At 48.5% G+C, this 14,885-nt stretch overlaps 1 protein-coding gene across 1 annotated transcript in view; it reads left to right on the forward strand.

The window, feature by feature from the left end:
- The first annotated feature begins 464 nt into the window (after nucleotides 1-464).
- MPP1 (MAGUK p55 scaffold protein 1) overlaps nucleotides 465-14,885 on the forward strand; it is a 32,861-nt gene continuing 18,440 nt past the window's right edge. The window contains exon 1 of the mRNA XM_070366402.1: nucleotides 465-719. Coding sequence (XP_070222503.1) covers nucleotides 618-719 — 102 coding nt within the window. The 5' untranslated portion in view covers nucleotides 465-617. The remainder of the gene's footprint in view (nucleotides 720-14,885) is intronic.

A 14,885-nucleotide genomic window follows, 5' to 3' on the forward strand; every position in this document is an offset into this window, starting at 1 on the left:
TGGGTTTTTCTCTTCTTGGCCAAGAGGTCCTGGAAGATCGGAACAAGATTACGCAGAGTAATGTACTGCTTGTAATACTGTGAGGTTATTCTCTTCGGGTCAAGGAGCCAGGTGTTTATCAGGCAAATGTGTGTACAGATGGCGCACAGCCCTGAACTCTGTAAGCACAGGAAATGTTTGTTTTGTTCAGCAAGTATTTCGTGCCTTCGCTGCTGGGGTGAACGCCACGAAGGTGTGAGGGTGCTAAGGAATCCCGCTCTGGAATGTTGGTCTCCTTGCTGCCACTAAGCCTTCCATTTTTTTTTTTTTTTGTTTGTTTGTTTTCGTGGCTTTAATCGTCGGAGATTCCGGGCGCCCAGGTGCGCAGAGCCGGGACCCTGGGGGCCTCGGGGGCGGGCACCAGGCGGGGGCGTGTTCAGGGGCGGGGCGTGGGCGGGGCTCCACCCCCGCGCGCCCAGCGCGCCTCCTGCGGGGTGGTGACGGCCCAGGCGCGCCGAGTCCCAGCAGCCTTCGCCGCCTCCGCGCGCCGCAGGCTCTGGGGCCCTCGCGCTCCAGCTTGTGCCCGGTCCCGTGGCCCCGCGGCCCCCGCGTCCCCGGCGGCCCGGCTCTCCCGCAAGATGACGCTGAAGGCGAGCGAAGGCGAGGGCGGGGGCGGCATGCGCACGGCGCTCTCCGATCTCTACCTGGAGCACTTGCTGCAGAAGCACAACCGGCCCGAGGTGAGCGGCTCCCGAGGTCCCCCCAACGGCGTGCGATGAGGGCCGGTCCCCGACTCTAGGCCTCGCCGCCCGCCCTCCTGCCCTCGGGATGGGGGCCCTGACCCCCGGGGCTCGTGCGGGACTTCTGGGCGCCATGGCTTGGGACCCGCGGCGCCTCTAGGCGGGAATCGGCAGAGGCCGCTGCCCCTGGCCCGGAGAGCTAATGAAAGGTCGGGGGAAACTTCTGCGTGGACGGAGTCGGGGTCACGGAGAAGACTTTCAGGAACAGAGCCCAGAGGAGGTCTGCTTAAGTGCTTGTGTCAGCAGAAAGGGTTGGTGGTAAGAGCCAACGCTGGCCTCAAAGTGCTCAGTCACCATGCCGTGGCATTTCTGCGGGGCCTCTGGTGCTGGGGGGCACCCGGGTGGCCTGTGTCTGTGGGCAGGCATCATCCCAGGAGTAATTCTGCCCGCCCCCCGCACCCCCCCCCAGATTCCTGCGATGGCCCATAAATAGCAACTCACCTCTATCCTCAAAGATGGCCCATAAGGGAGAGTTGATTCTCTTGTTATCTTGGGGCTTCCCTGGTGGCTCAGAGTAAAGCGTCTGCCCGCAATGCGGGAGACCGGGATTCGATTCCTGGGTCGGGAAGATCTCCTGGAGAAGGAAATGGCCACCCACTCCAGTACCCTTGCCTGGAAAATGCCCTGGATGGAGGATCCTGGTAGGCTACAGTCCATGGGTCGCAAAGAGTCTGGTATGACTGAGTGACTTCAAGGTAAGGCTGCATGTCAGGCCCACTCACTCACCTGAAGGCGGAAGCTGAGTCTCAGTGGTCAGCCATCAGCCAGCACCCACCGGCAGCCCTTCCACGTTTCCTGGCCTCCTCACGGCCTGCTGGCCAGGTTCCAAGAGAGGATGTCCACAGAGACACCCAGAGATAGAGGGCTCAGCAGACACTAGCTGGCCTGGGGACTCACGAGTGTGAATCTTTTTCTAGACCGCCAAGATCTTTCAGGGCAGGGCTGTTTGCACACTCACTTTTTCCAGGTAAAATGCCTGATCCGTGGGGCCTCGGACATGGTTCCCAAATTACTAAGTGCCTGAAGAGGTGGACGTGCTATGCAGCGCACCCATCCACTTGGGCATACGATGAAACTGCAGATCCCCCAGGTCCCAGCAGACTGGCGTGCGGGCTGGGGACTGTGGACTGGGAGGCATCAGAGGGAGGCTGCATTCTGTATCTGCATTGACCTTGCTGCTTCCCTCAGGGCGCCATATTCACACTTGTCCATCTTTGCAAATCAGGATTGCAGTAGTCTAGGCTTCCAGGAGCAGCAGGATGATCATGTGGGGAAGACAAAGTTGCAAGTTAGGCAGCACAGCGGCAAGTGCGCTAGGAGGGGATCAGGCTCTGAAACTCCTTGATTCCCCATAAGCTTGGAAATGTGATTTTTTGCTTTTCTTCCCAACAGTCAACTCACTTGGCTGAGCCTTAACTCCATCCCCACCCCCTGCCAAACTCTGTTTATTGAATTTTCTTTTGGCAACTTTATTGAGGTTTACTTGGCATACATAGAATTCACCGATTTGTGCAGTTCATTGACATTGGACACATACATCCCACCCTGTAGCTGTGACCTCACAGTCCTTGAGGGTTGCCCCCACACACACCTGCCATCCCTGGATGCATGGACCGCCACCCCCCCACCCCCCCGCTCCAGCAGCATTTGTGTTTGTTTTTTTTTTTCCAAGCAGCATCTGGAAAACACTATCACTTTGCCTTTTTGAGGCTGTCCTACAGGTGGACTCCAGCTTACGTAGGCCTTTCTGTGTGCCTGCTTTCACTTTGCACAACCTGAGCATCACCTGTAACTCAGTGTCCCGACCCCTTGGAGATCTTTCTGCCCCTGGTGGGAAAGCTGGGGAGGTTCGTTGCGTGCAGTTTTGAACAGAAGCTCTGTCACTACTCTGAGTAAGCAGCAGTTTTTGTGGAGCCATGAGTTTATCCTGCAATACCAGATACAGTCTCCTGCCTATGTAGTTTGTTTGCATGAAAGGATTTGAGAATGGGATAAGAAAAATTGGTAAAGCACAGAATGAAAAGCTTCCAGAACTGCCCAACTGTGGACCTCGGAGGGAGAATCTCCACGCCATGAGGGGTGGCCTGACCCCACAAACCGGATGATTCCTTATTTCCTGAGGTTCACCTTCCCTCCAAGGAAGCTGTTGCCTTTAAAGCAATTCAGAAATTCCTGTTGCCAAACACTTCATTGAGGAAGATTGCTTTCCGTAAAAGTTCTAAAGACTAGAAAACCAAAGTTTCCCTTCTGATTGTAGTCCGTATTTGATACTGAAAAAGTCTTATCAGAGCACAGTGTTGCAGTACATTTGAAGTGGAGGCTGCCTTCCCTATTTAACTATAGGTGTCCTTCCTTGGAGAAACATTTTATGAGCTCTCTGTGACCTTGTTCTTTATGGCAGTCCCTTAGTGCACATAAAATGGGTTGTAAAATTCCTGCTTCTCTCTGCTGGCCTGTTTGAAGTTGCCCCTTTCCCATGACCTGAAGAAATAGGTTGCAAGTCCCTGAAAGTTCACTTGGGCCTAATGGCCCAGGAATGAAGTCTGGCTCCAGCTGAGTATCCACTCAGCAGAGCTCCTGGCCAGCAGATTCAGCCTCATCTGCTGTTGTACAGGTTTGGGGCTGGAGATATCCAGGGTGCCATCGGCCAACAGTGCTCCAGGCAGGGACATTCAGGGCTCACAGAGGTCTGGAGATTTCACCAGAGATCCCCTGGGGTGGGGGAGATGAAATCAGGTGACATTTCATGGATGGCAGGGATTTTTTTTTTCCCCTAAGCACCAGTTGCTCAAGTTTTCAACTGTTGCTCAAAAGAGGAGAACTGACTCCAGGGCAGGGAAACAGGAAGACATGCTCCAAATTAGGGAACCAGAGTACAGCTTGGTGTAACATAGAATTTTCTGAGGCTTCACTTTGCCTTTTTCCTTCACGTGGAGGCATAGAGTTGAGCCGCATCCATATGCATCCGTTCCTCCGTCCCTGTGGTTCATCCACGACTACAAGCCTCCAGCCACCAGCAGAGGCCACCTACCCTGGACTGAATTGTTTGGTGCTGCAGGGTTGACTGTGCAAGAAATGCTCAAGCGAGCGGACCCGTGGCAGCTCACATCCATCGTGTCCCAGGGCCGATTGTACACGTTTGTGCTCTGAAGTCACCAGCCTGCCAGTCCTGCTGCAGGTGCTTTGTTTGCCTGCATCCCAGGCACCTGGTTCATCAGGACTGAAGCCAGGACTTGCATAAAATCTTGCCTCTGAGGCTTTCCTCTCCTCCCAGCCCTTTTCTGCAGCTCTCATATTTGTGGGGAAACAGTTTTCCCTTTTTTCTGGTACCTTGAGTCCTTTTGGATTTTCTCATGGGTTTTTTTTTTCCTTGTGTTCTTTCCCAAAGTGGAGCCTGCCCTGGCCCAGGAGGACTGAGCAGCTGGTGTCTGGTGTAGGCCATCACTTGCCTGCTTGGCCTGGGCCTTCTGTCTGTTTAAGTCGCTCAGTCATGTCCAACTCTGGGTGACCCCATTGACTGTACAGTCCATGGAATTCTCCAGGACAGGATCCTGGAGTGGGTAGCAGCCTTTCCCTTCTCCAGGGGATCTTCCCAACCCAGGGATTGAACCCAGGTCTCCCGCACTGCAGGCGGATTCTTTCCCAGCTGATCTCCCAGGGAAGCCCAAGAATGCTGGAGTGGGTAGCCTAGCCCTTCTCCAGGGGAACTTACCGGCCCAGGAATCAAACCCGGGTCTCCTGCATTGCAGGCAGCTTCTTTCCCAAGTCAGCTTCTCAGGGAAGCCCCACGGTACCTGAAAACAGTGGGCAGAGGGCTTACCCATCGGCCCAACAGATGTTGGTTCATTCCCTCCAGTCATTGTCACCAGCTCTTAATGTGACTTGGTGGGCCCTACTTGAGTCATCCACCTCCACCACCTGCCGCTAAGTTTGTTTTTTCATCTCTCTCTTTTTTAATCCCAGCTTCCTCTGAACTGCTGCCTCTGCCCTTTGAACCCACCACAGATGTTTCCTCTGAAGAGGGTTTCAGAGGCCAGGCCTTGCCACCCCAGCAGTTTGTGTGAATATGGGCCCCTGACAGGCTGCGGAGCAGAGGGCGGCCTTGCGCCCTTCTCACGTGGGACGGCCGTTCCCCATCCTGCCCGGGTGTGGCTGGGGGCCTCCCTGGCCAGGGGGGTACTGGTGTCCAAGTTGCAAAGTGCACCCCACAGAAAGCAATCGAGCACCTTTGCCCGATGTTGTTTGCTCAGCATTCCTTGTATCACTTTGTAATCACCCGGCACGGGTGCTCATGGCACTGGGAAGGACTCAACATTGTGGTCCAGCGTGGGGCCAGTAAGTCCCAGAACAAACAATGGAAAATCTCTGCCACCCATTGGAAGGCGCGTGTCTTAACAGCTGTGGAAACACGCCAAGTTCCAGCAGTTGAGGGGCAGGACAGGAGAGACGGGGGACCGACTGCAGCCTGCGGCCCCTGCTCTGTACGCATCTGTCTGTCTAGCCCTTCATCACAGATTGTCTGTGGGCTGGGGGTGCCAGGGGCTGGTGTGCCAGGTGTCATCAAAGAGCGGTCAGAGCAGGGGCATCAGGTGGTGCTTTGGGGGCACCCCACGGGTGCGAGTTGGTTCTTCAGGTGCCAGGTCAGAGCATTCCAGGTATCTCTCTCATCACTGGCAGCTTCTGAGGGAGTGTGATAGTGGCTCTGAGTCATTAGGAAGGGGGACTGTCTTGATGGATAAGCACATTGAAAAGCCCAGCGTTTGGCATAGCAAGTGTTGAACTTTTCTGGGTTCAATGTGTTCTACCTCTGGCACGCTTTGCAGAGTCCTTAATTTAAAGGCTGACATGTCTTGGAGCTGAATGAAGAGATGAGGCCCCCAATCATGCAGGCATCCACCCCCTTGCCAAGTTCACTCTGTCTTCCGTGGACAGACTTTCGACTGTCCTTGTTGAGAATGTTACGCAGGGCTCTGCCACGTCTGCAAACCCAGATGAATCATCAGAAATGCTTTCTTGATGGTACTTTACAGCACATGATAAGAGAATCTGATCTGTGTTTCCAGACTTTATTGCCACCTTTACCTGCTATGGTTACTGATGAATCCCTGGTTACATGGATCGAACCCAAGTCTCCCAAATTGCAGGCAGATTCTTTACCAACACTGCTGGGTTTTAAGACACGTAAGTGGTAGTTCGGAGAAGGCAATGGCAACCCACTCCAGTATTCTTGCCTGGCAAATCCCATGGATGGAGGAGCCTGGTAGGCTGCAGTCCGTGGGGTCGCTAGGAGTCAGACACTGAGCGACTTCACTTTCACTTTTCACTTTCATGTATTGGAGAAGGAAATGGCAAGCCACTCCAATGTTCTTGCCTGGAGAATCCCAGGGACAGGGGAGCCTGGTGGGCTGCTGTCTCTGGGGTCACACAGAGTTGGACATGACTGAAGCGACTTAGCAGCAGCAGCAGCAATTGGTAGTTGCTGGGAGATCCATGGAATGAATCTGCAGGTTTGATTTTGAGCATTCTCAGCCCCACAATTACTAGTGAACAAAGATTTGTAAGTCAGAATCAGGGCAAGTCAGGCATGCAGTCAGTGATCCTTGAACTCCTCAGTCTGTACGTTCAAATCTCTTAATACCTGCAACATGGTAAAAACAAATAAGGTGCTTAATTTAACAGAATTCTTCCAACTTGATGCCACATGCTTCCAGGTCGCTGTAGGTAATGCTTTGAGAAGCTCTGAGGTTACCATGTGCTTTAGCCTGTTAATTTCCAACCCCAGATTCCTGCAACTTTCTCCATGGTTTGTTGTTTCCTCTCCCCATTCGTTACTGTGCTCTCTTAGTTACAGCTCTTTGGGTGCAAACAAGTGCTACCTGCCAGCTGTTTTGCTACTTTTTTACAATAACTTCAACTCTGTCTCCTACAAGATCAAAAATAGTACATTGTCAAAACCATGGACTTGACATTGCTGTGACATGTGAGTGTAGCTCTGGGCCATTTTGTCACATGTGTGAAGATACATAACCACCACCACCACTATAACATCCCAATAATGTTATATCAGTTCAGTTCAGTTCAGTTCAGTCGCTCAGTTGTGTCCGACTCTTGGCGACGCCATGAATCGCAGCTCGCCAGGCCTCCCTGTCCATCACCAACTCCCGGATTTCACTCAGACTCACGTCCATTGAGTCAGTGATGCCATCTTTCTCCTCCTGCCCCCAATCCCTCCCAGCATCAGAGTCTTTTCCAATGAGTCAACTCTTCACATGAAGTGGCCAAAGTATTGGAGTTTACCTGGAATCAAATCATTGGGAATATTTTTATTGCTGGGAATCGTCCCAAAGTCTGGATGGATCATAGTCTGTTGACCTGCTCACCTGTGATAGATACTCCTAGTTGTTTCCAGGTTTGAGTTACTGTGAGTAAATCTGTACGAACCTTCAGTTCAGTTCAGTCACTCAGTCATGTCTGACTCTTTGCGACCCCATGAACTGCAGCATACCAGGCCTCCCTGTCTAAGACCAACTCCCAGAGTCTACCCAAACTCATCTCCATTGAGCCGGTGATGCCATCCAACCATCTCATCCTCTGTCGTCCCCTTCTCCTCCTACCTTCAGTCTTTCCCAGCATCAGGGTCTTTTCAAATGAGTCAGCTCTTTGCATCAGGTGGCCAAAGTATTGGAGTTTCAGCTTCAACATCAGACCTTCCAATGAACACCCAGGGCTGATCTTCTTTAGGATGGACTGTGTGGATCTCCTTGTAGTCCAAGGGACTCTCAAGAGTCTTCTCCAACACCACAGTTCAAAAGCATCAGTTCTTCGGTGCTCAGCTTTCTTTATAGTCCAACTCTCACATCCATACATGACCACTGGAAAAACCATAGCCTTGACTAGACGGACCTTTGTTTACAAAGTAATGTCTCTGCTTTTTAATATGCTGTCTATGTTGGTCATAACTTTCCTTCCAAGGAGTAAAGTGAAAGTGAAGTCGCTCAGTCATGTCCGACTCTTTGTGACTCCATGGCCTGTAGCCTATTAGGCTTCTCCATCCATGGGATTTTCCAGGCAAGAATACTGGAGTGGGTTACCATTTCCTTCTCCAGGAGATCTTCCCAACCCAGGGATTGAACCCGGGTCTCCTGCATTGTAGGCAAACGCTTTACCATCTGAGCCACCAGGGAAGCAGTAAGTGTCTTTTATTTTATTTTATTTTTTTTTAAAAGACACAGTAAGTGTCTTTTAATTTTATGGCTGCAATCACCATCTGCAGTGATTTTTGAGCCCCCCCAAATAAAGTCTCTCACTGTTTCCACTGTTTCCCCATCTATTTGCCTTGAAGTGGTGGGACCAGTTGCCATGATCTTAGTTTTCTGAATGTTGAGCTTTAAGCCAACTTTTTCACACTCCTCTTTCACTTTTATCAAGAGGCTCTTTAGTTCTTCACTTTCTGCCGTAAGGGTGGTATCATCTGCATATCTGAGGTTATTGATATTTCTCCCGGCAATCTTGATTCCAGCTTGTGCTTCATCCAGCCCAGGTACAAACCTTCATGTAGCAGGTTTTGCACACACATTTGTCTTGTTCCATTACAGTGAATACAGTGAAAGTCTCTCAGTCGTGTCCGATTCTTCGTGACCCCATGGACTATACAGTCCGTGGAATTCTCCAGGCCAGAATACTGGAGTGGGTAGCCTTTGCCTTCTCCAGGGGATCTTCCCAACCCAGGGATCGAACCCAGGTCTCCCACATTGCAGGCGATTCTTTACCAGCATTGCTCACTTATAAAGTACTCATTTTGTTTTCTAAGAAAGCACCCGATTCTCTTCCTGAATGGCTGTTCCATTTTACATTGCCACCAGCCATGGATGAGAGATTCAGTTTCTTTCCATCCTTATGACTATTTAGTCTTGTCACTGGTTTTGATCATAGCTGCTCTGATGGCTGTGTGGTGATATTTCCTTATGGTTTTCTTTCTTTTTTTTTTAATAGCACTGGTTTGTTTTTCTGTTTTTGTCTCTGCTGGGTCTTCATGGCTGAGCGCAGGCTTTCTCTAGTTGCAGCAAGAAGGGACTCCTCTTGGTTCCATAAGGACAAGCCTTCTGACTGTCACTAAATGCAACCCAAGCGTGTGGCCAAAATCCAGCAGAACTAAAAATTCTCCATTCATTCCTTTGGTGACGTCCCTTCTCACAGATCTCCCAGGATCTGGAGACCCTTCCTTTCATTTTTTTCTGTCGTGTGTGTGTGGACCTTGATGTTGTAAGGGTTCTGACATTTACAGTCTGTTCTTTACCTACAATTGTTTTGCAACCTGCTGTAGGTCGATGCTAAAAAGGGAACGTTGGTAGAGGCTTTTGTATTCTGACTGGTGGCCAACCCAACAGCTTTATTCTGTTTCTCACTGATCCAGCTTCTCCCTGATCTTTTTCGGGATGACCAGACGCCCAACTCAGTTCTTCTTTTTTCAGCCCCTTGTGCAGCCTGGGACAGCCTGTTCTCCAGTTCTGGTTGATGAGATACCAGCTTCCTCCTTCCTGCAATCCTCCCCAGCTAGTTTCTTCTGGGTGCACATTCTCAGCTCTGCTGTCTGCCGGAACATTTTTTAAATCTCTCATCCTCATGACTTCCTTTTTTTGTGTGTGTGGGTTTCTATTTACCTTCCTGCCTTGGACTCTCCTTTCAGTAGGGCCCAGGGACTTTTCCCATGCTCAGACTTTTCCGTGGGTTCAATCCCTGCTCTGAGAACTAGATCCTACAGGCTGCAATTGAGACCCAGCACAGTCAAATAAATGAATATCAAAAAAAAAAAAAACAGGATCCACACTACACACAATTCCTTAAGCTCCCAACTTGAATCTAAATGACACTCAGGAAAATTCTATCTTGCCACAAGAGAAGGCTTTTATATGCCTGTTAAGAGATTAATCTGAAATGAATCCAGTTTTCTTCTGAGCCCCTTCTCTTGTCTCCCAGTTCCTCCATGTTGTTCACGTGTCCCTCCAGAGAGAGATGGCATGTTTACAAGCAGATATGAAGATTTTCATCTGTTTCACAGCATACCTTTCCTCCCCCCTTTTTTTTTCACTTAACAACATTTCTTTGAGATCAACCCCTGAACCTCCTTTTCATGGCTCCATGGTATCTGTGTGTGCTAGGACACTTTGCACAGAGGTAGAGGTAACTCATCTACTGTAGATGGCCTTGAAGTGCCCTGTAGCTCTGGTGTCATGAGTTACATCAGTTACATGAGTTACATCAGTTACGTCTCATCAGTTACTTTGCTAAATACAATCCCTTATTAGAAGCTTCTGCTTTCATAGCACTGTGGAAAGCTGTGTCACGTGAGTTTGGAGAAGTGCTAGCTGCTGCCCAGGGCAGTTTCTCTTTCTCGGGACTTCCCTGATTGCAATAGATCTGGAGAGACAGACAGACACATAGATGGGGCTAGCTGTTCCTCCTTGGGGAATCTTCCCATTTCTCCTTTGCCACCAACTGGCTGATGAGATGTCCTTCTCCTGGTCCCACCCATTGGGAAGATCTTCCCTCCCCGTGGTCTCTGAGGGGCATCCCCACCCCCGCTGTGGCTGGATCGCAGCCGCCGTCCATGTGCAGCGGAATCCTTCCCTAACATCCTGATTGAATATTTGACCTGGAGTGGGTGGGAACATTTTCAGAGTGCTCCTTGCCCTTCTCCAAGCCCTGGGCTACTTCAAGAGCAGTTAAGTTAGAAAGAGGAGGAAGAACCAGCAAAGGAGACTGAAGAGTGCTTTAAGGAGATCCATCCATTTATTCTCATTGGCATGTGATGTCAGAGCCACACTGTTCTTAAAATTCCAAAGTCCATCCACAGTAGGACAGCTCCTGAGGGTCCCAGTTCCATGCTCTGTGGCCTTTTTTCACTCTCCTGATGCCATTCCTTCCAGTGTTTTATTTGCAAATTTTCAAACCCACTGCAAAGAACAAACAATTTGATAGTAGCTTCCATTTGACATACCTCCTAGATTATACCATTAACACGCGGCCATGTGTGCTTTGTCACGTGTCTATCCACAAACCATTCATTCACCTTTTTTTTTTTTCCTCAAAGTAAGTTCCACGACTGAACCCCTGTGCCTACAACCTGTGCCCTGCAACAGGACAAACCACTGGGATGAGAAGGCCACTCACCACATCTAGAGAAAAGCCCAACAGCAGCAACTAAGACCTGGCACAGCCATAAAAGAAATGAATGAATCTTGTTTTTTTTTTTTTTTAAAAGCTGCAAGCATCAGAACAGTTCACCCCTAAAGGCTTCAGTGTGCATATTATGGACTAGTATTCAGTATTTCTATATGATTTTTTTTTTTAACTTTGTGGTCCAGGGTCCATCTGGTGAAATGTACTGGATGAGTTTGAACAAATACACACACCTGTGCTAACCCAACCCTGATCACAGTTTGGAGCATCAACACTCCAGAAGTATCTCTCATACTCTACCCAGCCTACCCCTTCCCATCCCAACAGAGGCAACCACCATCTTCAATGTTGTTATTGTCATTTAGGCGTGTTCTAAAACCTCACAAATGGGCTCATCTAATGTGTACTCTTTTGCCTAAAGCTTCTTTCACTCAACATCACACTTTTCAGACTGATGCATGTTGACCCCTGTCAACATGGTCCTTTTGTTTCTGTCACCTCCTGTGGGTGAATAAAGCTGCTGTGAACATCCATGTGCAACCCTGTGTCTTTTCTTTTGGGTGAACACTTCAAAGTGTGGTTGACAGGGGCTAGGGTCAGTGTGTGCTAAACTTGTCTTTTTCGCCATCAGCTCCCTAGTACATCTTATGAAAAAGCCCAAATGAACTTTTTGGCCCACCCAGTATTTCCCTGATTACAGTGCTTGTAGGCTCTTGTAGTGCATGTGGCCTTTTGAAATGAAGTGTCCGTTCAAACATTCTGTCTTTTCCTCACTTGCCATCCTGTTATTGAGTCATAAGAATTCTTCACATGTTCTGGGTATAAATAAGTCTCTGTCAGACGTATGTATTGCAGCTTTTACAGTCAGGCTGTGCCATGCCTTCATAGCTCTTGATCGTCTTTTGGTGAGAAGGTGTTAGTTTTGATGGGACAACTGTCCGCATCTATGATTATCACTGTGTGTGCCTACTAAACCTTTGCCTGTCTCAGGGGAGTTTCTTCACTTCGAGGTATTTATATTTTTTAGTTGTCATTTGGCTCTTTTGTGTCAGATAGAAGGCACTTCTGCTTCCTCCCCGGTTTTGACAATGCGCTATGCTGCTTTTCTCAAAGCTTGGCTGTCTCACCTTTTCTGTTTGGCACTGCCAACTGTCTGGTTTTGTCTAGAAAGTCAGGTGGGGATGAACATTCCTGCTGCCAATGTGGGGTTGACCTGGCACCATGGATTACCAAGACCAGCCTTCTGTCTGTCCTCTTGCCCAGGCCAGAGGCCTTAAATTAACTTCAGATGTATCATGCAGAGACTTTCCAGAGTGTAATTCATGCGGCTGTGCTGTCTGCATGGTTGAGGTCAACGAATCACAGTTCACGTGGCATCTTGGGCCAATGGGAGGGGTGGCCCGTTGGATAAATAACAGTTCAGTTCAGTCGCTCAGTCGTGTCTGACTCTTTGTGACACCATGAATCACAGCATGCCAGGCCTCCCTGTCTATCACCAACTCCAAGAGTTCACTCAAACTCATGTCCATCGAGTTGGTGATGCCACCAGCCATGTCATCTCCTGTCGTCCCTTTTTCCTCCTGCCCCCAATCCCTCTCAGCATCAGAGTCTTTTCCAATGAGTCAACTCTTCGCATGAGGTGGCCAAAGTACTGGAGTTTCATCCTTAGCATCATTCCTTCCAAAGAACAGCCAGGGCTGATCTCCTTTAAAATGGACTAGGTGGATCTCCTTGCAGTCCAAGGGACTCTCAAGAGTCTTCTCCAACACCACAGTTTAAAAGCATCAATTCTTTGGCACTCCGCTTTCTTCACAGTCCAACTCTCACATCCATACATGACCACTGGAAAAACCATAGCCTTGACTAGACAGACCTTTGTTGGCAAAGTAATGTCTCTGCTTTTCAATATGCTATCTAGGTTGGTCAATATCTTTCCTTCCAAGGAGTAAGCGTCTTTTAATTTCACAGATGCAGTCACCATCTGCAGTGATTTTGGAGCCCCCAAAAATAAAGTCTGACACTGTTTCCACTGTTTGCCCATCTATTTCCCATGAAGAGATGGGACCAGATGCCATGATCTTAGTTTTCTGAATGTTGAGCTTTAAGCCAACCTTTTCACTCTCCTCTTTCACTTTCATCAAGAGGCTTTTTAGGTCCTCTTCACTTTCTGCCATAAGGGTGGTGTCATCTGCATATCTGAGGTTATTGATATTTCTCCCGGAAATCTTGATTCCAGCTTGTACTTCTTCCAGCCCAGTGTTTCTCATGATGTACTCTGCATATAAATTAAATAAGCAGGGTGACAGTATACAGCCTTGACGTACTCCTTTTCCTATTTGGAACCAGTCTGTTGTTCCATGTCCAGTTCTAACTGTTGCTTCCTGACCTGCATATAGGTTTCTCAAGAGGCAGGACAGGTGGTCTGGTATTCAATCTCTTGAAGAATTTTCCACAGTTTATTGTGATCCACACAATCAAAGGCTTTGGCATAGTCAATAAAGCAGAAATAGATGTTTTTCTGAAACTCTCTTGCTTTTTCGATGATCCAGCAGATGTTGGCAATTTGATCTCTGGTTCCGCTGCCTTTTCTGAAACCAGCTTGAACATCTGGAAGTTCACGGTTCACATATTGCTGAAGCCTGGCTTGGAGAATTTTGAGCATTACTTTACTATTGTGTGAGATGAGTGCAATTGTGCAGTAGTTTGAGCATTCTTTGGCATTGCCTTTCTTTGGGATTAGAATGAAAACTGACCTTTTCCGGTCCTGTGGCCACTGCTGAGTTTTCCAAATTTGCTGACATATTGCGTGCAGCACTTTCACAGTATTATCTTTCAGGATTTGAAATAGCTCAACTGAAATTCCATCACCTCCACTAGCTTTCGTAGTGATGCTTTCTAAAGCCCACTTCACATTCCAGGATGTCTGGCTCTAGGTGAGTGATCATACCATTGTGATTATCTTGGTTGTGAAGATCTTTTTTGTACAGTTCTTCTGTGTATTCTTGCCACCTCTTCTTAATATCTTCTGCTTCTGTTAGGTCCATACCATTTCTGTACTTTATCGAGCCCATCTTTGCATGAAAAGTTCCCTTGGTATCTCTAATTTTCTTGAAGAGGTCTCTAGTCTTTCCCATTCTGTTGTTTTCCTCTATTTCTTTGCATTGATCGCTGAGGAAGGCTTTCTTATCTCTTCTTGCTATTTAGAATTCTGCATTCGGATGCTTATATCTTTCCTTTTCTCCTTTGCTTTTCGCTTCTCTTATTTTCACAGCTATTTGTAAGGCCTCCCCAGACAGCAATTTTGATTTTTTGCATTTCTTTTCCATGGGGATGTTCTTGATCCCTGTCTCCTGTACAATGTCACGAACCTCCATCCATAGTTCATCAGGCACTCTATCTATCAGATCTAGTCCCTTACATCTATTTCTCACTTCCACTGTATAATCATAAGGGATTTGATTTAGGTCATACCTGACTGGTCTAGTGGTTTTCCCTACTTTCTTCAATTTAAGTCTGAATTTGGCAATAAGGAGCTCATGATCTGAGCCACAGTCAGCTCCCAGTCTTCTTTTTGCTAACTGTATAGAGCTTCTCCATCTCTGGCTGCAAAGAATATAATCAATCTGATTTTGGTGTTGACCATCTGGTGATGTCCATGTGTAGAGTCTTGTCTTGTGTTGTTGGAACAGGGTGTTTGCTATGACCAGTGTGTTCTCTTTGCAAAACTCTATTAGCCTTTGCCCTGCTTCATTCCGTATTCCAAGGGCAAATTTTCCCATTACCCCAGGTGTTTCTTGACTTCCTACTTTTGCATTCCAGTCCCCTATAATGAAAAGGACATCTTTTTTGGGTGTTAGTTCTAAAAGGTCTTGGAGGTCTTCCTAGAACCGTTCAACTTCAGCTTCTTCAGCATTACTGGTTGGGGCA

The sequence above is a fragment of the Bos mutus genome, chromosome X (genome assembly GCF_027580195.1).
Source record: "Bos mutus isolate GX-2022 chromosome X, NWIPB_WYAK_1.1, whole genome shotgun sequence".
Taxonomy (NCBI): Eukaryota; Metazoa; Chordata; class Mammalia; order Artiodactyla; family Bovidae; genus Bos; species Bos mutus.